At 37.5% G+C, this 16,437-nt stretch overlaps 1 protein-coding gene across 3 annotated transcripts in view; it reads left to right on the forward strand.

The window, feature by feature from the left end:
- Nucleotides 1-16,437, forward strand: part of LOC127422224 (SR-related and CTD-associated factor 4-like) — a 58,113-nt gene that overhangs the window by 20,375 nt on the left and 21,301 nt on the right. For all 3 annotated transcript variants that reach the window (XM_051665569.1, XM_051665571.1, XM_051665570.1), the window contains exons 15-16: nucleotides 6,695-6,851; nucleotides 6,973-7,067. In XM_051665569.1, the coding sequence (XP_051521529.1) occupies nucleotides 6,695-6,851; nucleotides 6,973-7,067 (252 nt within the window). The remainder of the gene's footprint in view (nucleotides 1-6,694; nucleotides 6,852-6,972; nucleotides 7,068-16,437) is intronic.

The raw sequence follows: 16,437 nt of genomic DNA on the forward strand, positions 1-16,437 counted from the left end.
AGTCACATGGGGTAACCTCCTCGTGGTCGCTATAATGTGGTTCGTTCTCGATGGTGCGTGTGGTGAGTTGAGCATGGTTGCTGCGGTGTATGGCATGAAGCCTCCACACACGCTATGTCTCCGTGGCAATGCGCTCAACAAGCCACTTGATAAGATGCGCGGGTTGATGGTCTCAGACGCGGAGGCAACTGGTATTCATCCTCCACCACCCGGATTGAGGCGAATCACTACGCAGCCACGAGGACTTAAAAGCGCACTGGGAATTGGGCATTCCAAATTGGGTGAAAAAGGGGAAAAAATCCAAAAAACAAAAACAAAAATGTAATCAATTGTGCGCTTTCATGGATGTCAGACTGAAGTCTCAGCAGTCACTGTGTGCCGGTCTTTAAAGTGTTTTCTCCCGCTCATGTTAGCGCATGTAATACAGTGAGCCTGTGAGAATGAGACTTTTCACTGTGAGAGTGAATTTGCACTGGGTTAACAGATAATTGTACTTTATTAACCTGTATGTAATGCTGAATATAATGTATTATAATTAAAAGGGTCCTGATATTTGAAAGTCCTTCTGTTAAAGACATATGTAATGTCTGATTTCACTAGTAATTTTATACTATAGCAAACATTATTTTACTGGATAAACATACACAAAATGTTTTTTTTTAAAGAATAGTTTAGAAACGTAATCAGTGAATACTTAAATATATGTAATCAGTGACAGTGTACAAGCATGTGTCCAACATAATTATGTATTTTTCAGTTGGGCAGAATTATTAACATTTCTATTCTCATGTTATTATTGCCCTCTGCTGGGCTGATTTTGTTGTCCCACTCCATGCTCTATAGATCATTTTATTCTTTAATGATGAGCATTTTTTGTCAAGTTTTACAAGTAAAGGAACTGTTTTGCATGTGTCCTGAAAGTAATAATAATAATAATAATTTCTTTGTTCAAAGTTTTGTGAGAGTATAGAATCGTGAATACAATAATGTAAATCAAACCAAATCCTTACGCCCTTTATCATTTCAGTTTTTTTGAAAAATCATATTTTAATAAAATACAGGAAATAAAATGTATTTTTTTATCCGATTAATCTTAGAAATAATCGAAGATTAATCGATTATCAAAAATAATCGTTAGTTGCAGCCCTAAATAAAATTATAAAAAAAAAAAAAAAAAAAAAAAAAAAAAGAGTATGTCATGACCCCTTTAACAACTGTTTCTGCTTGTGTCGGTCTAAATAAAGCTCATTCACACTGGGATCTGATCCCGGGATATAGGCAATATCAATGCCGGGGAACCTTCTGTGTGAACGCAAGCTGGTGTTTGAATGCTCAGACATTTGATCCCGAGATCAGACCCTAGTAACATTGCCGGGGTCAATCCCGGGACGTGTCTGTGTGAACAAAAGGAAAGCGATACCATGAAGGGTGTGTCGCAGTGAGGACATATTTTTCATGCGGTTGAAGTCTGCAATGTACAGTAGGAATACTTTGGGTATTTCAAAATGTTAAAAATACATTTTGTATATTTATCCAAATGATGGTTACCCAGTTTGGAAATTGTGATGAAAAAAAGTGCAGTCTCATGCAGGGAACATTTCAAACCTAAAGTAAAGTCTTCGTGAACAACATTCTACAGAATTTGCGAAGATGAATGTAAGTAAAAATACGGTAGGTATAGGCTAATTAATCATAGACGTAGGCGTTGTATAAATCGGCAAGAACATAACGATTATGAAAATATACTTATTGCTATTTTCCAAAACATTAGGTTACAAATAATACATTTGTTTTTCTCCCAAATATATATTTTTTTAATTAATTTTTTTTAAAGCTTGTAGAAATCATGATCGAAAAGATGACATTTGCCTCGATGCCTCTCAATGCTGAATCACAGCGCAACAGTTAGCATACAATATGTGTATTACTAATACATTTTATTTGTAAATTAATAAGTGCTTAAGGCATAGCAAAACAAATGGCAGTGCTAGTGCAAAAAAAATAAGAAAAACACCAACAAATAAATGGCAAATGAATAGCCTAATCAAGTTTGATTGTAATAATTGCTAGTGTCTGAAGGATAAAAATGCAGTTTTTCCTTGTCAGTGTAAGCTAGTTAGTTTTCTTTATTTTTAGGAAGGTAGACCCGTTTAGAAACAAACTAAATTACAAATGCGATTACTGAATCAAATGAACATCTTAACTGTTACAGGGCAGTATCACTGAAAATTATTACTTTTTAATATTATTTAAATTGCCATGCATCTTGATATGCCATGCTTTTATTTTATTTTATTTTTTTTGAAGGTTACATTCACTTTCAGTCTTTATTGTTCTTGGGAGGCATTTCAGTTGGTAGACAGCAGTTAACAGCAATTAACATTGAACGAAAACAAAATAATCTTATGAGCTATTTGTAAAAGTAGGCCTAAAATCAATAAAATTCAAATCTCAGCGCTCAACTCACCACGCGCCCCATCGAGAACGAACCACATTATAGCAACCACGGTGAGGTTACCCCATGTGACTCTACCCTCCCTAGCAACCGGGCCAATTTGGTTGCTTAGGAGACCTGGCTTACTCAGCACGCCCTGGGATTCGAACTAGCGAACTCCAGGGGTGGTAGCCAGCGTCTTTTACCACTGAGCTACCCAGGCCCCCCAAGACGCTGTACATTAGACGTCACACCGTGATGTAAATTTTGTCTTTATGGGATTGTCCTGCGATGTGTGTGAATGCAAGCAGAAATTATGGGAAAGCTCTTGCAGTGTGAACAGTTTTGCAGTCCCAGAACACTTGCTGGAATGGCTTTTCCTGGGATTAATCCTGGGATCTGTGTGTAAAAGGGGCTTTAATGTCTTTTGGAGTGTGTTGTTTTGGAAAAGGGGGGCGTGGCTAATCCAGAGGCTCATCTTGGGGAAATTCTTGAACAGTTAAAATCGCTTACAGCACCTTTAAGTCAATTTATTAACTGAAGAAACTTCATCAAAGCGAACACTAATCACCCTGTTTGTGACAAAACAACATTTTACAGCAAAACATAATTAAAAACACAGCACTAAAACATCTGTTAATTCAAAACGGATTATTTACAAATTATTTACATGTCCTCATTCTGTAAATTGGCCAGTGGCGATTTCTCAGGGCCAGCAAAGCCTTCTCTGCTGGCCTAACATGCCAAATAAATACATATTTTTTATCCTTTCATCTCAATCACCTTTTTGCATATGTATTTTTAATCGATTTCCACTCTTAATTAATCTACAAACAAACACAAGTTTATCCAGTCAGAATTTATTCCTTGATGGTTGATTCCGTGTTTTCATGTGCTGTTTGTGTTGATTTGAGTGTGGAATCAATAAAAATTGTTAATGACAAAAAATAATTTTTTCCTTGATGCTTAAAAGCAGTGTGACAACTGTTTCACAAATCACATGCCCAAAGCAGTGTGTGCGTTTGAGCTCCACCCCATCAGAATTTCCACAGAATCCCTCAACAATGCAAATGAATAGGCATCTAAAATCAGATTGTCAGATTCATCAACCAATCAGATTGATTTATTTGTTCTTGGTGGGTGTGATCTTTAGGATATGTCCCTGTTCAGGCCTTCTAGCTGGCCTTGAGTGACGCAATCACGCTTTAAGTGATGTACGTAATTCAAGAGCGAAAAGCATAAGATCAAGCTGTCTGACGAGTCGGCTGTCATTGCTCGTATTGCCGTTGAGAAAGAGATCCTTATGGATTTAAAAACATGAGATGTTCTGCATGATCATGCGATTTGATTAATTAAACAGGAAAGGAGGACTGATTTTCACTTCAAGCAAATTGGTAAGTGCTTTTTGCATTGTTATAGCAACATCAGGAGTTTTCTAAGTGTAAATTAGGCTGCTGGAGCATTCAGTGTCGGATCAAGTTTTGAAAAGTAGTGCTGTGCAATGAACACGGAAAGTCGGATTTTACAACTTCCTAGTAGGAAAAGTGCAATGGAATGCATCTTGAAGTCAGAATTACAACTTATAGGCTTGTGCAGAAATTCTCAACTCCAATTTCGCCGAGATGCAGGGGCATGATGTCACACAAACATGTGGACACTCAGGGAGATATACAAAGTAAGTGATAAACATTCATTAACTTTATTAAGTAATATCGATAAATGAGTTCGTTTCCACATTACATGATATTAAAACTTGTTTAACAAACGCTTGCAGAAACAGGTGTATAAAACATAATCTCTTTTGATAATCGTACACCTGAAGCACAAATGCTAGCGCTACAGCATTGTTTATCAGTTGGGTTGCTAGGAGACATCTCTAATGAGAGTCAAACCCCTGCTAAGCTAACGGGAGCATTGCAGTTTTGTTTCCTTAAACGTCATCTTTCGAATATCGGGGAATGGAATGCATTTATGGTCGGAGATATCAAGTAGGAATATCCCATATCCAGCTTGAATGGAACGCAGCATAACCGTGTACCCTGACGAAATGAAATTTATTGCAAGCAACATTTAAATCGCAAATATTATTAGATCGGTTTTCCAGGTATTATAGACCTCCTTGGTAGATTCATATGAAAAATTATGATTTTTGAATGTCTGTTCGGGAGACGTTCATTTCACAAAACAGTCATGCTACAGTTAAAATTAGGCTTGCTTGAGCATTATATGTCATTTCAAGTTCTGGCTTTCTTGCGTGGACGTGTTTTTAAAGTGTTAAATGCTATTATTAGTTAGCTGCGACATAATGTATGATGCCCAAAGGCATAGGGTGTCTTATTGTGAAACTGAGTTTTCTTAATGGCATGAATCACACTGAAGGCCTAGACTGTAAATGCATGGCCCGCCACTGAAATTGGCATGCTTTGACCAAACACGCTTACACTCAAGCGCAAGGTATTATGGGTATTGCCTTCAGCCACAAAGCTTCTCCTGTTGGTACGCTCTCTAGCAGATAAAACAATACGAAGTTCATAATGCTTAGCCTTACAAGGTTCCCACTTCACACAGATTGTGACCCATGATTTTTCAAGATCTTTTCATGACATTAGCATGTTTTATGACTATTAGATAACATCATTAAAGATATGTCAAAATTACAGTTTTTTAAATTCCCTGATTTTTAGTTTTTAAATTCTGTGATATTATTCTGCCACAAATGGCCTCCTTTGGACTGAGCATCAGTGATCAAACTGAGCATGCTCAAAAGCCTGTAAGTTCCACCTTCACTACCAAACATGACATTATATGTGCTCACTGTTTAAAAATGTATGTTGCACTTACTTAAATGGCATAAAAGTTGACTTTATTGATTTTTTTTAAAGGGGTCATGAAGTGCTATTTTTTTTAATATTTTTATTATCTTCTCTGAGGTCCACTGATAATGTTATGAAATTTTTTTGCACCAAAACAGTCACAATTTAGTGATATATGATCATTTTCCACCCTGTTTTTGGCCCTCTGTCTGAAACGATTGGTTTTGGCCTAAGCGCCTCCATTTCAGCAAACTCAATCGGAAGAACATTTTTAAACAAAATTGCAGGGTTTACACACAACGCACATACAATACATTGCATTTGAATATTTTAAACTGTTCATCTCAAGCACAACTGTTAACACTCAGCACAAAAACTATCAAACAGTCATGACATTTGAAATATTCATGAATGAAATGGTTTGTTTACATTTTTTGAAGAGTTTTTAACTGCTTCATCCTTCAATAACAGTTCCTTTGCAAAGCTTGAATCGTATTTTGTCTTGTTCACAAGCAATCCATGCCTATATGATCCGAAAAAAACCATGCTTACATAGTCCAAAGAATGGTGAAATTACGCACACAAATACTGAAGGCGCACATCAGCAGAAACGCACCGAAACGGTCAAAGACGTCTTATGTTTACATACACCAGTAATTAAAAATAGTGCAGATGGGTGAAAGAACGAGTCCATGACGTGTTTGTGCTCAAAGCAACACAGGCAGCAGCTGAATGAAAGAGAATTGCTTCTCCCTTTAAGAGTTGTAACTTGACACCGTGTCTTTAAAAGCGGCACGAGATATGTATCAAGCAGTCAAAGGTGTCTATCTAGTGCATGAATATATATTAAAAAATAATCCAAAATAGTCCAGATGTGTCCTCTTAGGTGTTATGTTAGGAATAGTTAGCCATGGAAGGCCTCTTGACTTGAATTGCGCGCCAGTCGGCGGGGCCAAGGGATGTTGTGGGAATACAAATTTGTAAATACAAATGAGCAATGTGTCATGACGTCACGGACGGACAGATTTCAAAACTAGACGTTGGCAACTATAAATGCTCTTTTTAGACAGGGGAGGAAGTTTTGAGTTCTGTTATAGTACAGTTACCACTTATATGTCTAAATATCAAGGAAAATTTGATTCTCCATTTCATGACCCCTTTAAGTAATTCTGACTTTTTCTACAGTACCTTGTTCAATTAATTTATAAAATTTAGTTTTTCTGACAAAATTTTATTTTACATTATTTACATGAGTGCACTGGACGTTAGCCAGTTGGAGTTTTCATAAATCCTTTAATAGTCTTTGTGTTATTTGTTACCTTTTGGATTACTTGCTTTTCTTTAACCTATTGTTTTGTCCCAGATGTAGCATTTGCCCAAGTTATAGCTCCCATGCCAGTTTTTGAATCTTTACAACTGAGCTGTTATTTAATTTGTCCTTGATCAGATCGCTTGGGCATTGAACAAGGGCATAAAGACAGAGTTTAAGAAGTTTTGGGATGTGGAGCGTGGCGTCACTTACATCCCCTGGGATAAAGTGAAACCAGATGAAATCCAGAGTCTTCGAGAAGGAGGCATGCTTGACGCTGAAACACTCAAATCAGGTAGCCGTCCCGCCTTTTATATGTACAACTTTTTCTTAATTGTGAAATAAACATCCAGCTCAGTTTGTGATGATATACTGTAATTATTGAGCAATATGACTGTTCAATCTTCCATCCTTAGAGTGGAATATTGTTGTGGCCAATCCGATTGTGCCCGTCACAGGAGGACCTGAAGGAAGACAGGGAAATGGAGCTGCGCTCCCAGCGGTACCACAGGTAAAATATGAGGGGTTTCCTGTGGAACTTCTCAAGGGTATTCAGTGTCTGGTTCAGATTTTCTGCTCTTGTGTTGTCATGTCTTTGGCATGTGTGAGGCAAACAATGTTTCTGTGTTCTTTCCTTTTTTCTGAGCGTTTAATGGTACATGGTTGCCATCATTTCTGGCAAATGCAAAACCATAGAGCACAAAATAAAACCTAGTTAGCGTCATGACTCTCTAGTTTTCTTTGCGTGTTTCAGTGGCGTCACTCTCAATGACAGTTTTTGTCACAATATGGTCAGTGTCCCACTGTTCTATAGACCAGGTTTTGCATACATATATGCGTATGGAGCCAATCCATGATGATTCACATGTTGCACACACTCTCAAAATCTCCTGTCACATGAGTTGTAGATTGACCAGTTTGCTCTTTAAGATAAAAAAAAAACTTCCGCTTTCCTCTACTGACTTTTTTGATGTTAGATATGGATTACAAATGTGTTGATACTCTGTTTTCTGCTTAATGTCTCAGATGGACCTGATGACTACACTAGAGATCAAAAACTCCAATTTTAGATCATGTAAATTTTTAACTTTAGAGTTACGGACTACATTTGGTTTTGTGTGGAATGTAGATTCAAAAAAGTTGAGACTTCTTGAATGAGAGCAAAATGAATGATTATACTTACAACTGGAGTCCATCCACATGTTTGTTTATTTTCTGGATGAAACTGAAGCTGTGGGAAGTATTGTATTATTATACAAAGCGCTGATTACTTTGCGAGAAATGTACCGCATTCTGAATCTTGAGTAATCCATTAGTACAGCCATTTCAAGTTCATACCGGCACTAAATGTATAAATAATTCAAACATACGGAATCCCACGGAGGCCACATTTTTCGTCTTGTATTCTCAAGGTCATGGCTTATTTTTCTTGTGATCTCTGTCATGAAAGTTATCATGCTAAAGTTATCTCGAGAAGAACGAAAATAACAGTCATGCATTGGTTCTAGATATCTGACCAATATGAAATAACTGCTAGCCTTAGCATTTGCTATATATTTATTATTTACATTTTTAAGTGTTTAAAATAAATTGTCCTCAAAGAAAGCGGGTCTTCCAAAATGTGAAATTGGAAAGAAATCAACTGTTCTACTTTTAGATTTTAGGTTTTCTAGTAAAGAATGGCACAGTGAATGTAACTGGTACATGAGGTTATTCTATTCATGTAGCTAAAGGGATTGCCAGAAAGAACAAACATTGGCTACTAATCTTCTGCTGTTCCATTCTTAAAGGACACATCTTAAATGACACTCACAGGTGTCTTACATACATACACTCTATAACAGTGGTTCTCAACTGGTTTTGTTTCGGGACAGAAATTTAACATTGGACATCAAGTGGCGAGCCAACACAGTAAATAACTTAACATGTATTTAATGTAGCCTGGGTGGCATCTTCAATAGTTTTGTTTGTGGTTTTCAAATAAAAGGGCATTGATCAAGTGACATTATTTTTGTTGTTGATGTCAACAATGAAAGATAAAGGAACTTTTTTCTCCCCCCTTTTAAAACTTGATGAGCCTATTTCTTTATATGAGCCAATTATATTTATTTTCCAGTTTATTTCCTAATATCAATTATCATGCAACAGAACATATATTAGGCAGGAGGAAAACTTTGTTCATAATTTGTCCATAAGTCGTCTTGGAGGTCCAGACTGCATGAACTTGCCCTTATATTTACAGTGCAATGCCATGTAAGCACAGGTAAGACCACGGTGGCTCCTCATTACTGTGGTTAGGTCAATGTAGTTGGTCTTTAAAAAAAAAATTAAAAATATATATATATATATATATATATATATAACTCAGCAAAAAAAGAAACATCCTCTCACTTTCAACTGCTTTTATTTTCAGCAAACTTACAACGTTTATAAAATATTTGTATGAACATAAAAAGATTCAACAACTAAGACATAAACTGAACAAGTTTCACAGACATGTGACTAACAGAAATGGAATAATGTGTCCCTGAACAAAGTGGGGGTCAAAATCAAAAGTAACAGTCAGTATCTGGTGTGGCCACCAGCTGCATTAAGTACTGCAGTGCATCTCCTCCTCATGGACTGCACCAGATTTGCCAGTTCTTGTTGTGAGATGTTACCCCACTCTTCCACCAAGGCACTTGCAAGTTCCTGGACATTTCTGGGGGGAATGGCCCTATCCCTCACCCTCCGATCCAACAGGTCCCAGACATGCTCAGTTGGATTGAGATCCGGGCTCTTCGCTGGCCATGGCAGAACACTGACATTCCTGTCTTGCAGGAAATCATGCACAGAACAAGCAGTATGGCTGGTGGTATTGTCATGCTGGAGGGTCATGTCAGGATGAGCCTACAGGAAGGATACCACATGAGGGAGGAGGATGTCTTCCCTGTAACGTGCAGCGTTGAGATTGCCTGCAATGACAACAAGCTCAGTCTGATGATGCAGTGACACACCGCCCCAGACCATGACGGACCCTCCACCTCCAAATCGATCCCGCTCCAGAGTACAGGTCTCGGTGTCATTCCTTCGACGATAAACGTGAGTCCGACCGTCACCCCATGTGAGACAAAACCGTGACGCGTCAGTGAAGAGCACTTTTTGCCAGTCCTGTCTGGTCCAGCAAAGGTGGGTTTGTGCCCATAGGCAACGTTGTTGCCGGTGATGTCTGGTAAGGACCTGCCTTACAACAGGCCTACAAGCCCTCAGTCCAGCCTCTCTCAGCCTGTTGCAGACAGTCTGAGCACTGATGGAGTGTTTGTGCGTTCCTGGTGTAACTCGGGCAGTTGTTGTTGCCGCCATCCTGTACCCGTCCCGCAGGTGTGATATTCGGATGTACTGATCCTGTGCAGGTGTTGTTACACATGGTCTGCCACTGCGAGGTTGATCAGCTGTCCTTCCTGTCTCCCTGTAGCGCTGTCTTAGGCGTCTCACAGTATGGACATTGCAATTTATTGCCATGGCCACATCTGCAGTCCTCATGCCTCCATGCAGCATGCCTAAGAAACGTTCACACAGATGAGCAGGGACACTGGGCATCTTTCTTTTGGTGTTTTTCAGAGTCAGTAGAAAGGTCTCTTTAGTGTCCTAAGTTTTTAGAACTGTGACCTTAATTGCCTACCGTCTGTAAGCTGTTAGTGTCTTAACGACCGTTCCACAGGTGCATGTTCATTGAACAAGCATGGAAAACATTGTTTAAACCATTTACAATAAAGATCTGTAAAGTTATTTGGATTTTTACAAAATTATGTTTAAAATACAGTGTCCTGAAAACGGGACGTTTCTTTTTTTTTTTGCTGAGTGTGTGTAATATATATATATATATATATATATATATATATATATATATATATATATATCACACACACATACCCACACATACCTGCATACATACACTCACCTGCCACTTTATTAGGAAGACCTGTATGCCTACTTATTTATGCGATTATCTAATCAGCCAATCGTGTGGCAGCAGTGCAATGCAAAAAATCATGCAGATACGGATTAGGAGCTCAGTTATTGTTCACATCAACCATCAGATTGGGGAAAAAATGTGTTCTCAGTGATTTCGACCGTGGCATGATTTTTGGTGCCAGATGGGCTGGTTTGAGTATTTCTGTAACTGCTGATCTCCTGGGATTTTCACACACAACAGTCTCTAGAATTTACTCAGAATGGTGCCAAAAAACAATAAATGTCCAGTGAGTGGCAGTTCTGTGGATGGAAGCACAGAAAGCTGAGGCTGCAGTAGGCCTACCATCTGTGTACTAGACCAGGCTATGTTTTTCCAGTCTTTAACTGTCCAGTTTTGTTGAGACTGTGCACAATGCAGCTTCAGCTTTCTGACAGAAGTTGAACCCGACGTGGTCTTCTGCTGTTGTAGCCCATCCGCCTCAAGGTTCGACATGTACATTCTGAGATGCTATTCTGCTCACTGCAATTGTACAGAACGGTTATCTGAGTTACTGTAGCCTTTCTGTCAACTCGAACCAGTCTGGCCATTCTCTGTTGACCTCTCTCATCAACGAGGCGTTTCTGTCCGCAAATTTGCCACTCACTGGATGTTTTTAAACTCTAGAGACTGTTGTGCATGAAAACTAGCCCGTCTGGCTCAAAGTCGTGCCACGCTCAATAAAAGATAAAAAATCTCACTGAGATAAAATCCATTAGATTCCACCTAATATATTATTAACTTTAACATTTTTGTCAAAATACCACAGTTACTGTTACTATTGTCAAATTGTGATACATTTTAGTTAGTCTTTATTTTAGCACATGCACAGTGTTGTCTGTCTTGTCCTCATCAATGCTGTTTATAATGTCAAGACTGTCTAGCTGTTTGAGAGGTTTGACTTCCTTCATAGCGCTTTAAACTAGAGAATTTTCACAAGAATTCAAATGGTTCACATCAATGTTTTCTGCACTACGATATCAAGGGAAGCCCACTGGCGCAAGTGGTTGTGTAATGCTCGCGCCGCACACTCAAGTGAAAATCAGGCTTCAGTTGCATTGTGTTTTCAAACGAGAAGTATATTTAGCGTGTATAAAGTGCCGAATGCGAGATTAATATAATTGATTTTGCCTTGGGGGCCCAAAATTTTGCTTGGGCCATGGAAAAATATCAGTGGAGGAAGATCTCTGGCATTGTTCTTTCCCTGCTGTCTGCGACCCAATATGAACAACACACCAGATGAGAAACACTGCTCTATAATAAACTGAAGTTAAAAACACAAAATTATAGTTGTGGCCAAGAGCCAGGGGTTTAGGAATTACTTTAGAGGGAAACCAGAGTTTCTGTGCATCACGGGCTGATTTAGACTGATGGTGGAAGATGACGCTTAATTCGGCAGCTTCTCTTGAAGAACAGTTGCTGGGAAAACGCAAACAGGAAAGAAAAAGGTGGGTTCAGGAAATGTAAGGAGAATCAATCACTGGCAGTCATCTTGATCAGATCAAAGTTAAGTTATGCATTTCATTTTAGTCATTTGGGTTGAAAACCCTTTGTATAAATTTTGTATTTATTAGCCACTTTCACACACAGAACTTGTTACATTGCAGTAAAATTGCCAGATTAACTTTTTTTTTTTTGTAATTGTACCACATCTGCTATTCACACATGCAACAGCTTTCCGTCTTGTATCCATATTTGTAGCATTCATACATCGGCACCAAATTGGCATAATTTGCCTGAAATGCTTTGGTCGAATGGAGATCAGTTCTTTTGTTTTATTTTTTCTGTCAAATTTGACAACATTTCTTTCCACAACATTGATAATCCTGATTTTCAACTCCTGCATCATAGGCTTACAACTAATTGCATCAGCTCCTTCAGATCTTTCTGATTGACAACAGACTTGTTTTTTCAGAGCGTCTTTACCTCGTACATGCTCAAACGGTTATTCTTACGCATCAGTATGCAACTTTAAGGCAATGTTATGAAAGAATTTGATGGCAAATTGCTAAAGCTGATTTTCCAGCATTTTGACATCTTGTCTTGTTCACATGACTTCTAAATGGAAAATTGCTGTTCATTGTACAGAAAGTTCTGTATGTGTGAAAGAACCTATTGTGAACAAACCATTGTTGACCTTTATAGATTCTAAGGCCACTGACAAATTCACATGTGTAAAATTAATATTGTCATTAAGCTCCTAATTAGTGTATATGATTAAACAAAGAACATCCAACAGAGGTGCATTCATTATTACTATTTGCTGTGTGTTTATAATTAAGGAAAGGGGTTAAGAAAATAACATAAATAATGTAATGTTACCCATCTCACACGACAGGCTGGGAAAAACACCTCTAAAAAGGGTACTACACTGAAACGGTTAAAGGATTGTATTAAGTAACAATACTTGAGAATATGTGTAAGAGTGTGTGTGCATGCTTTTAAGAGGTGCTTAATTACACAATACAGAAGCACTAAAGAGACGTTCACAAACTGTATTTGCATGTATTTAAGTGTTGAACCTAACAAAGACCTTTATTATTGGCAAATGTTTGCATTTGTAGATAATAGTAGTTATATATCCATTTCTTCAAGCGCCCTGAAGTACCTTGTCACTGTTTTTACGGAGTTGTTAACTCATGAACCACTCAGCCCATTTCATGGAGTGAGAGTGCATTTCCTGATGGGTTCAGTGTGCTTCACGAACCGATCAAGGCTTACTGCAAACTGTTTCTTTAAGGAAAAACTCTCATAAAAGGGTGATTCATTCACGAATCTCATATAGTTAGCCCTGATTCTAAACAGAAGACAATTTTGGACACACGATTATTAACACATTTTCAGGAAAAATAGAATGTTTGAAAACACTATCTCGCATCTTATTCGATAAAATGCCTTTGCTACTGAAAATATGATTTCAAACATGCTTTCAAACATGATACTTGGTTTCAAAAATAGTTACCCTAGCATCTCGCTACTGAGAAATGTAGGTGAACTAATAATATTCTGGATGATGATGACACTCCATGCATATTTTCTAATGACAATTTTGGTTCTTGTAGTTTAAAAACTAGTTCTTCATTTAAAATAAACCTGTGTTTGAGCTGAGATAAAACTAACTTAATTGTTTTTGCCATTCAACGTTTTTGCTATCGGCTTAGTGGCCAGGCGGACATGGATCAGTTAAGACAATCAAAGGAGAGATCAATTGGAACTGAATTTCTACAGTTAATCATTTTTTAACAAAGCTGGAAAATAATTTGGTGCTTGGAAGTCTTAAGTTCATTCTGCATGTCAACTTTTTTCATAATGAACTCTTCAAACTCGTGTTCAAAATGTGCACTTGTTTTAAAGAGCTCTCTTCAAAATAATGGCAACACATTTGCCATTCCAACTTAGTTAATGAGGTCAGTGAATTTAGAAGATTGTAGAATGCCCCTTTCATTTACTTCTGCTGATATTTTTTTAAATGAACTCACAAAGGTGAGTGTTTGAGGTTCTGGATTTTTGAAGTTCTGGATTTTGGACCTCCATCTGCTTTGAAGTTCTATGAAGAACTCCAGTGCTGTAAAGGTAAATGGATACTTCATATTTAGGTGATATCACCAGCCCTGAACTTCACTGTGGTTAGACATTCAGCCACAACACTGGCATGGAAAGGTAATGGTTTAATGCCAGGATGAATGAAGTTTAACTTTTGTGAAAGTCATATGTGTGAATATTTGCCTTTTGACCCTGGCAAAGCAATACATGCATTGCAAAGTGTTAAAGTCGGATCTTCTCAAATTGAAATCTGAATATGAAATGTGTACACCTCAATGTCAAAACAGCACCAGTGACAAACGTTTCGAGCGATGGGGTATTACTTCTGATGATCTGCCTCAGCGATGGCCTTTTTTTTTTTTTTTTTACCTGCGGATTGAGTTTTTCGTGATAGAGCGTCACCAAATGGTGATTGTACCTGTTGGCAATGCTGTCTTCTGTCTCTCGGATTCTACTGGAGTCGTTTTGGTTGGGCAACTGGGATAACCTAAGATTCTGGATCTCCTGCTCTCTTTCCTCGAAGGAACTAGAGATTTGGTAAGGTGAACATTTCTTTTACTTGAGTTGTTTATCGAATTGTTGATTTTAGGCCATGCTTATGTTATGTATCCAGTTCATGAGTTTCCATTGACTTGATAGCCAAACAATTATGTAACCAACTGCGTTACTACGTTAGTCTCGTTGTTTAGTATAGAGTTTTCGAGGTGTTAACACCACATTTGATCAAGCAACTTTATGCTGTCATGAGCTGGCTTTGATGTGAAATTATTTAAAGATAAAGTGTGTTATGTCTGCGGCACCAAATGGAATTGTTATCTGTCTGTTTTGGTTGCCCAACTGCCCTTTTGTGCACCATCTTTCCATGTACACTCTTTGAGGAATATTTCAAGATCTACTTATGTTGTGTTTGGGCTCGTTTGAATCGAGATAGTATTCTATAAGTTACGATATGTCATTGTCTATGTTTTATATATGTTTAAGGAAATAATAAGGAAAAACGTGACAAAGTCACTCCTGTTTATTATATTTATGTGTGTCTGTGGGATATCATACACTTAAACTCGCTGCAGTTTGGCCTCTGAGTGAAACAAATTTGCTCCTTGCATTCTACAAATTGAGACATTTACCACGATATATAACACATGGCTATCTCATTTTTTTTGGTTTTACCAACTCTGAATATAATTGGTGTGATAACAAATTTGCAGATGATGTGAACAAAACAGTTCTTATTTGTCAGCCAATTAAAAAGCATTATTTAAGAATTGGTAGGATCAGCTATATGCATTGTAAAGTCCAGATTCTAAGCTTTAAAATGACACATATTGTTTTTTCTGTTTTGTACCACTAGCCCGGAATGAGCTTAGTTCAATGAATCCTATCAATAAAAAAAAAAAAAAATATATATATATATATATATATATATATATATATATATATATATATATATATATATATATATATTTAAAATATGTTCAAAAAGAGTACAAAACCTGTCATAAGTACCAAAAAAAAAAAAAAAAAAATTTGTTAAAAAGATCTAATGCAGTATCTTGGGATAATATATGCAATATGAGAAATGTATAAACAATCTTAGTAGGCCGGTCATTTTTGACCGGGAACACACAATGTGTTAGCACAAAACAAACACAGCATGGGGATTTAATATGAGGACGCATTAGGCTACATATAAAACCTTAACTAAAGTGACAATAAAAGATGTAGGTAAATTTGCACCAGCTCGCTAATAACGCTGCATGCTGGTGTGTTCATGTTTACTGATCTTGACTGAACAAAGTAAACAGAAGGTTTCACAGGAGCTTCAGGTCATACCTACTGATGACGTGGACCAATGGCAGTAAGGTGTTTAGCAGCTAGTAAGACGTTTTCCTAAAAGTTTGCCCAGTCTAGCTGTTCAACTCAAAAACACCTTTTTGGACAGATTTTGTTCTAAATGACGTCACACTCATTTGTTCTTTGATTTCATATGAAGTGTATATTGGGGCCATTAGAGTTTAGGAAAAAGTGGTGTAACACCTAGGAAAACACTGCTTATGTGGCAATGTAAACTTGTAAGTTGTGTTTTTATAGGTTTTTGAAGAGTGCACGTGTATGAACAAGACTGGATGTAGCGCCACATCATTTCAATGTCATGGCTCAAGAATTAAACATTTTAGGGTTGCAAAGTGAGAAAAAGGAAAACACACGATCAACTGGAAGATGCCAATTTAAAATATGATGATTTCATGTTCGTGAATTCAATTTAGTACACTGGGGGAATCCCAGAGTACAACGGAAGTGGGCACTACTATTGCAGCATAATGTCGTTATAGAGAATTAAAGAAAA

This window comes from Myxocyprinus asiaticus, chromosome 31 (genome assembly GCF_019703515.2).
Source record: "Myxocyprinus asiaticus isolate MX2 ecotype Aquarium Trade chromosome 31, UBuf_Myxa_2, whole genome shotgun sequence".
NCBI lineage: Eukaryota > Metazoa > Chordata > Actinopteri > Cypriniformes > Catostomidae > Myxocyprinus > Myxocyprinus asiaticus.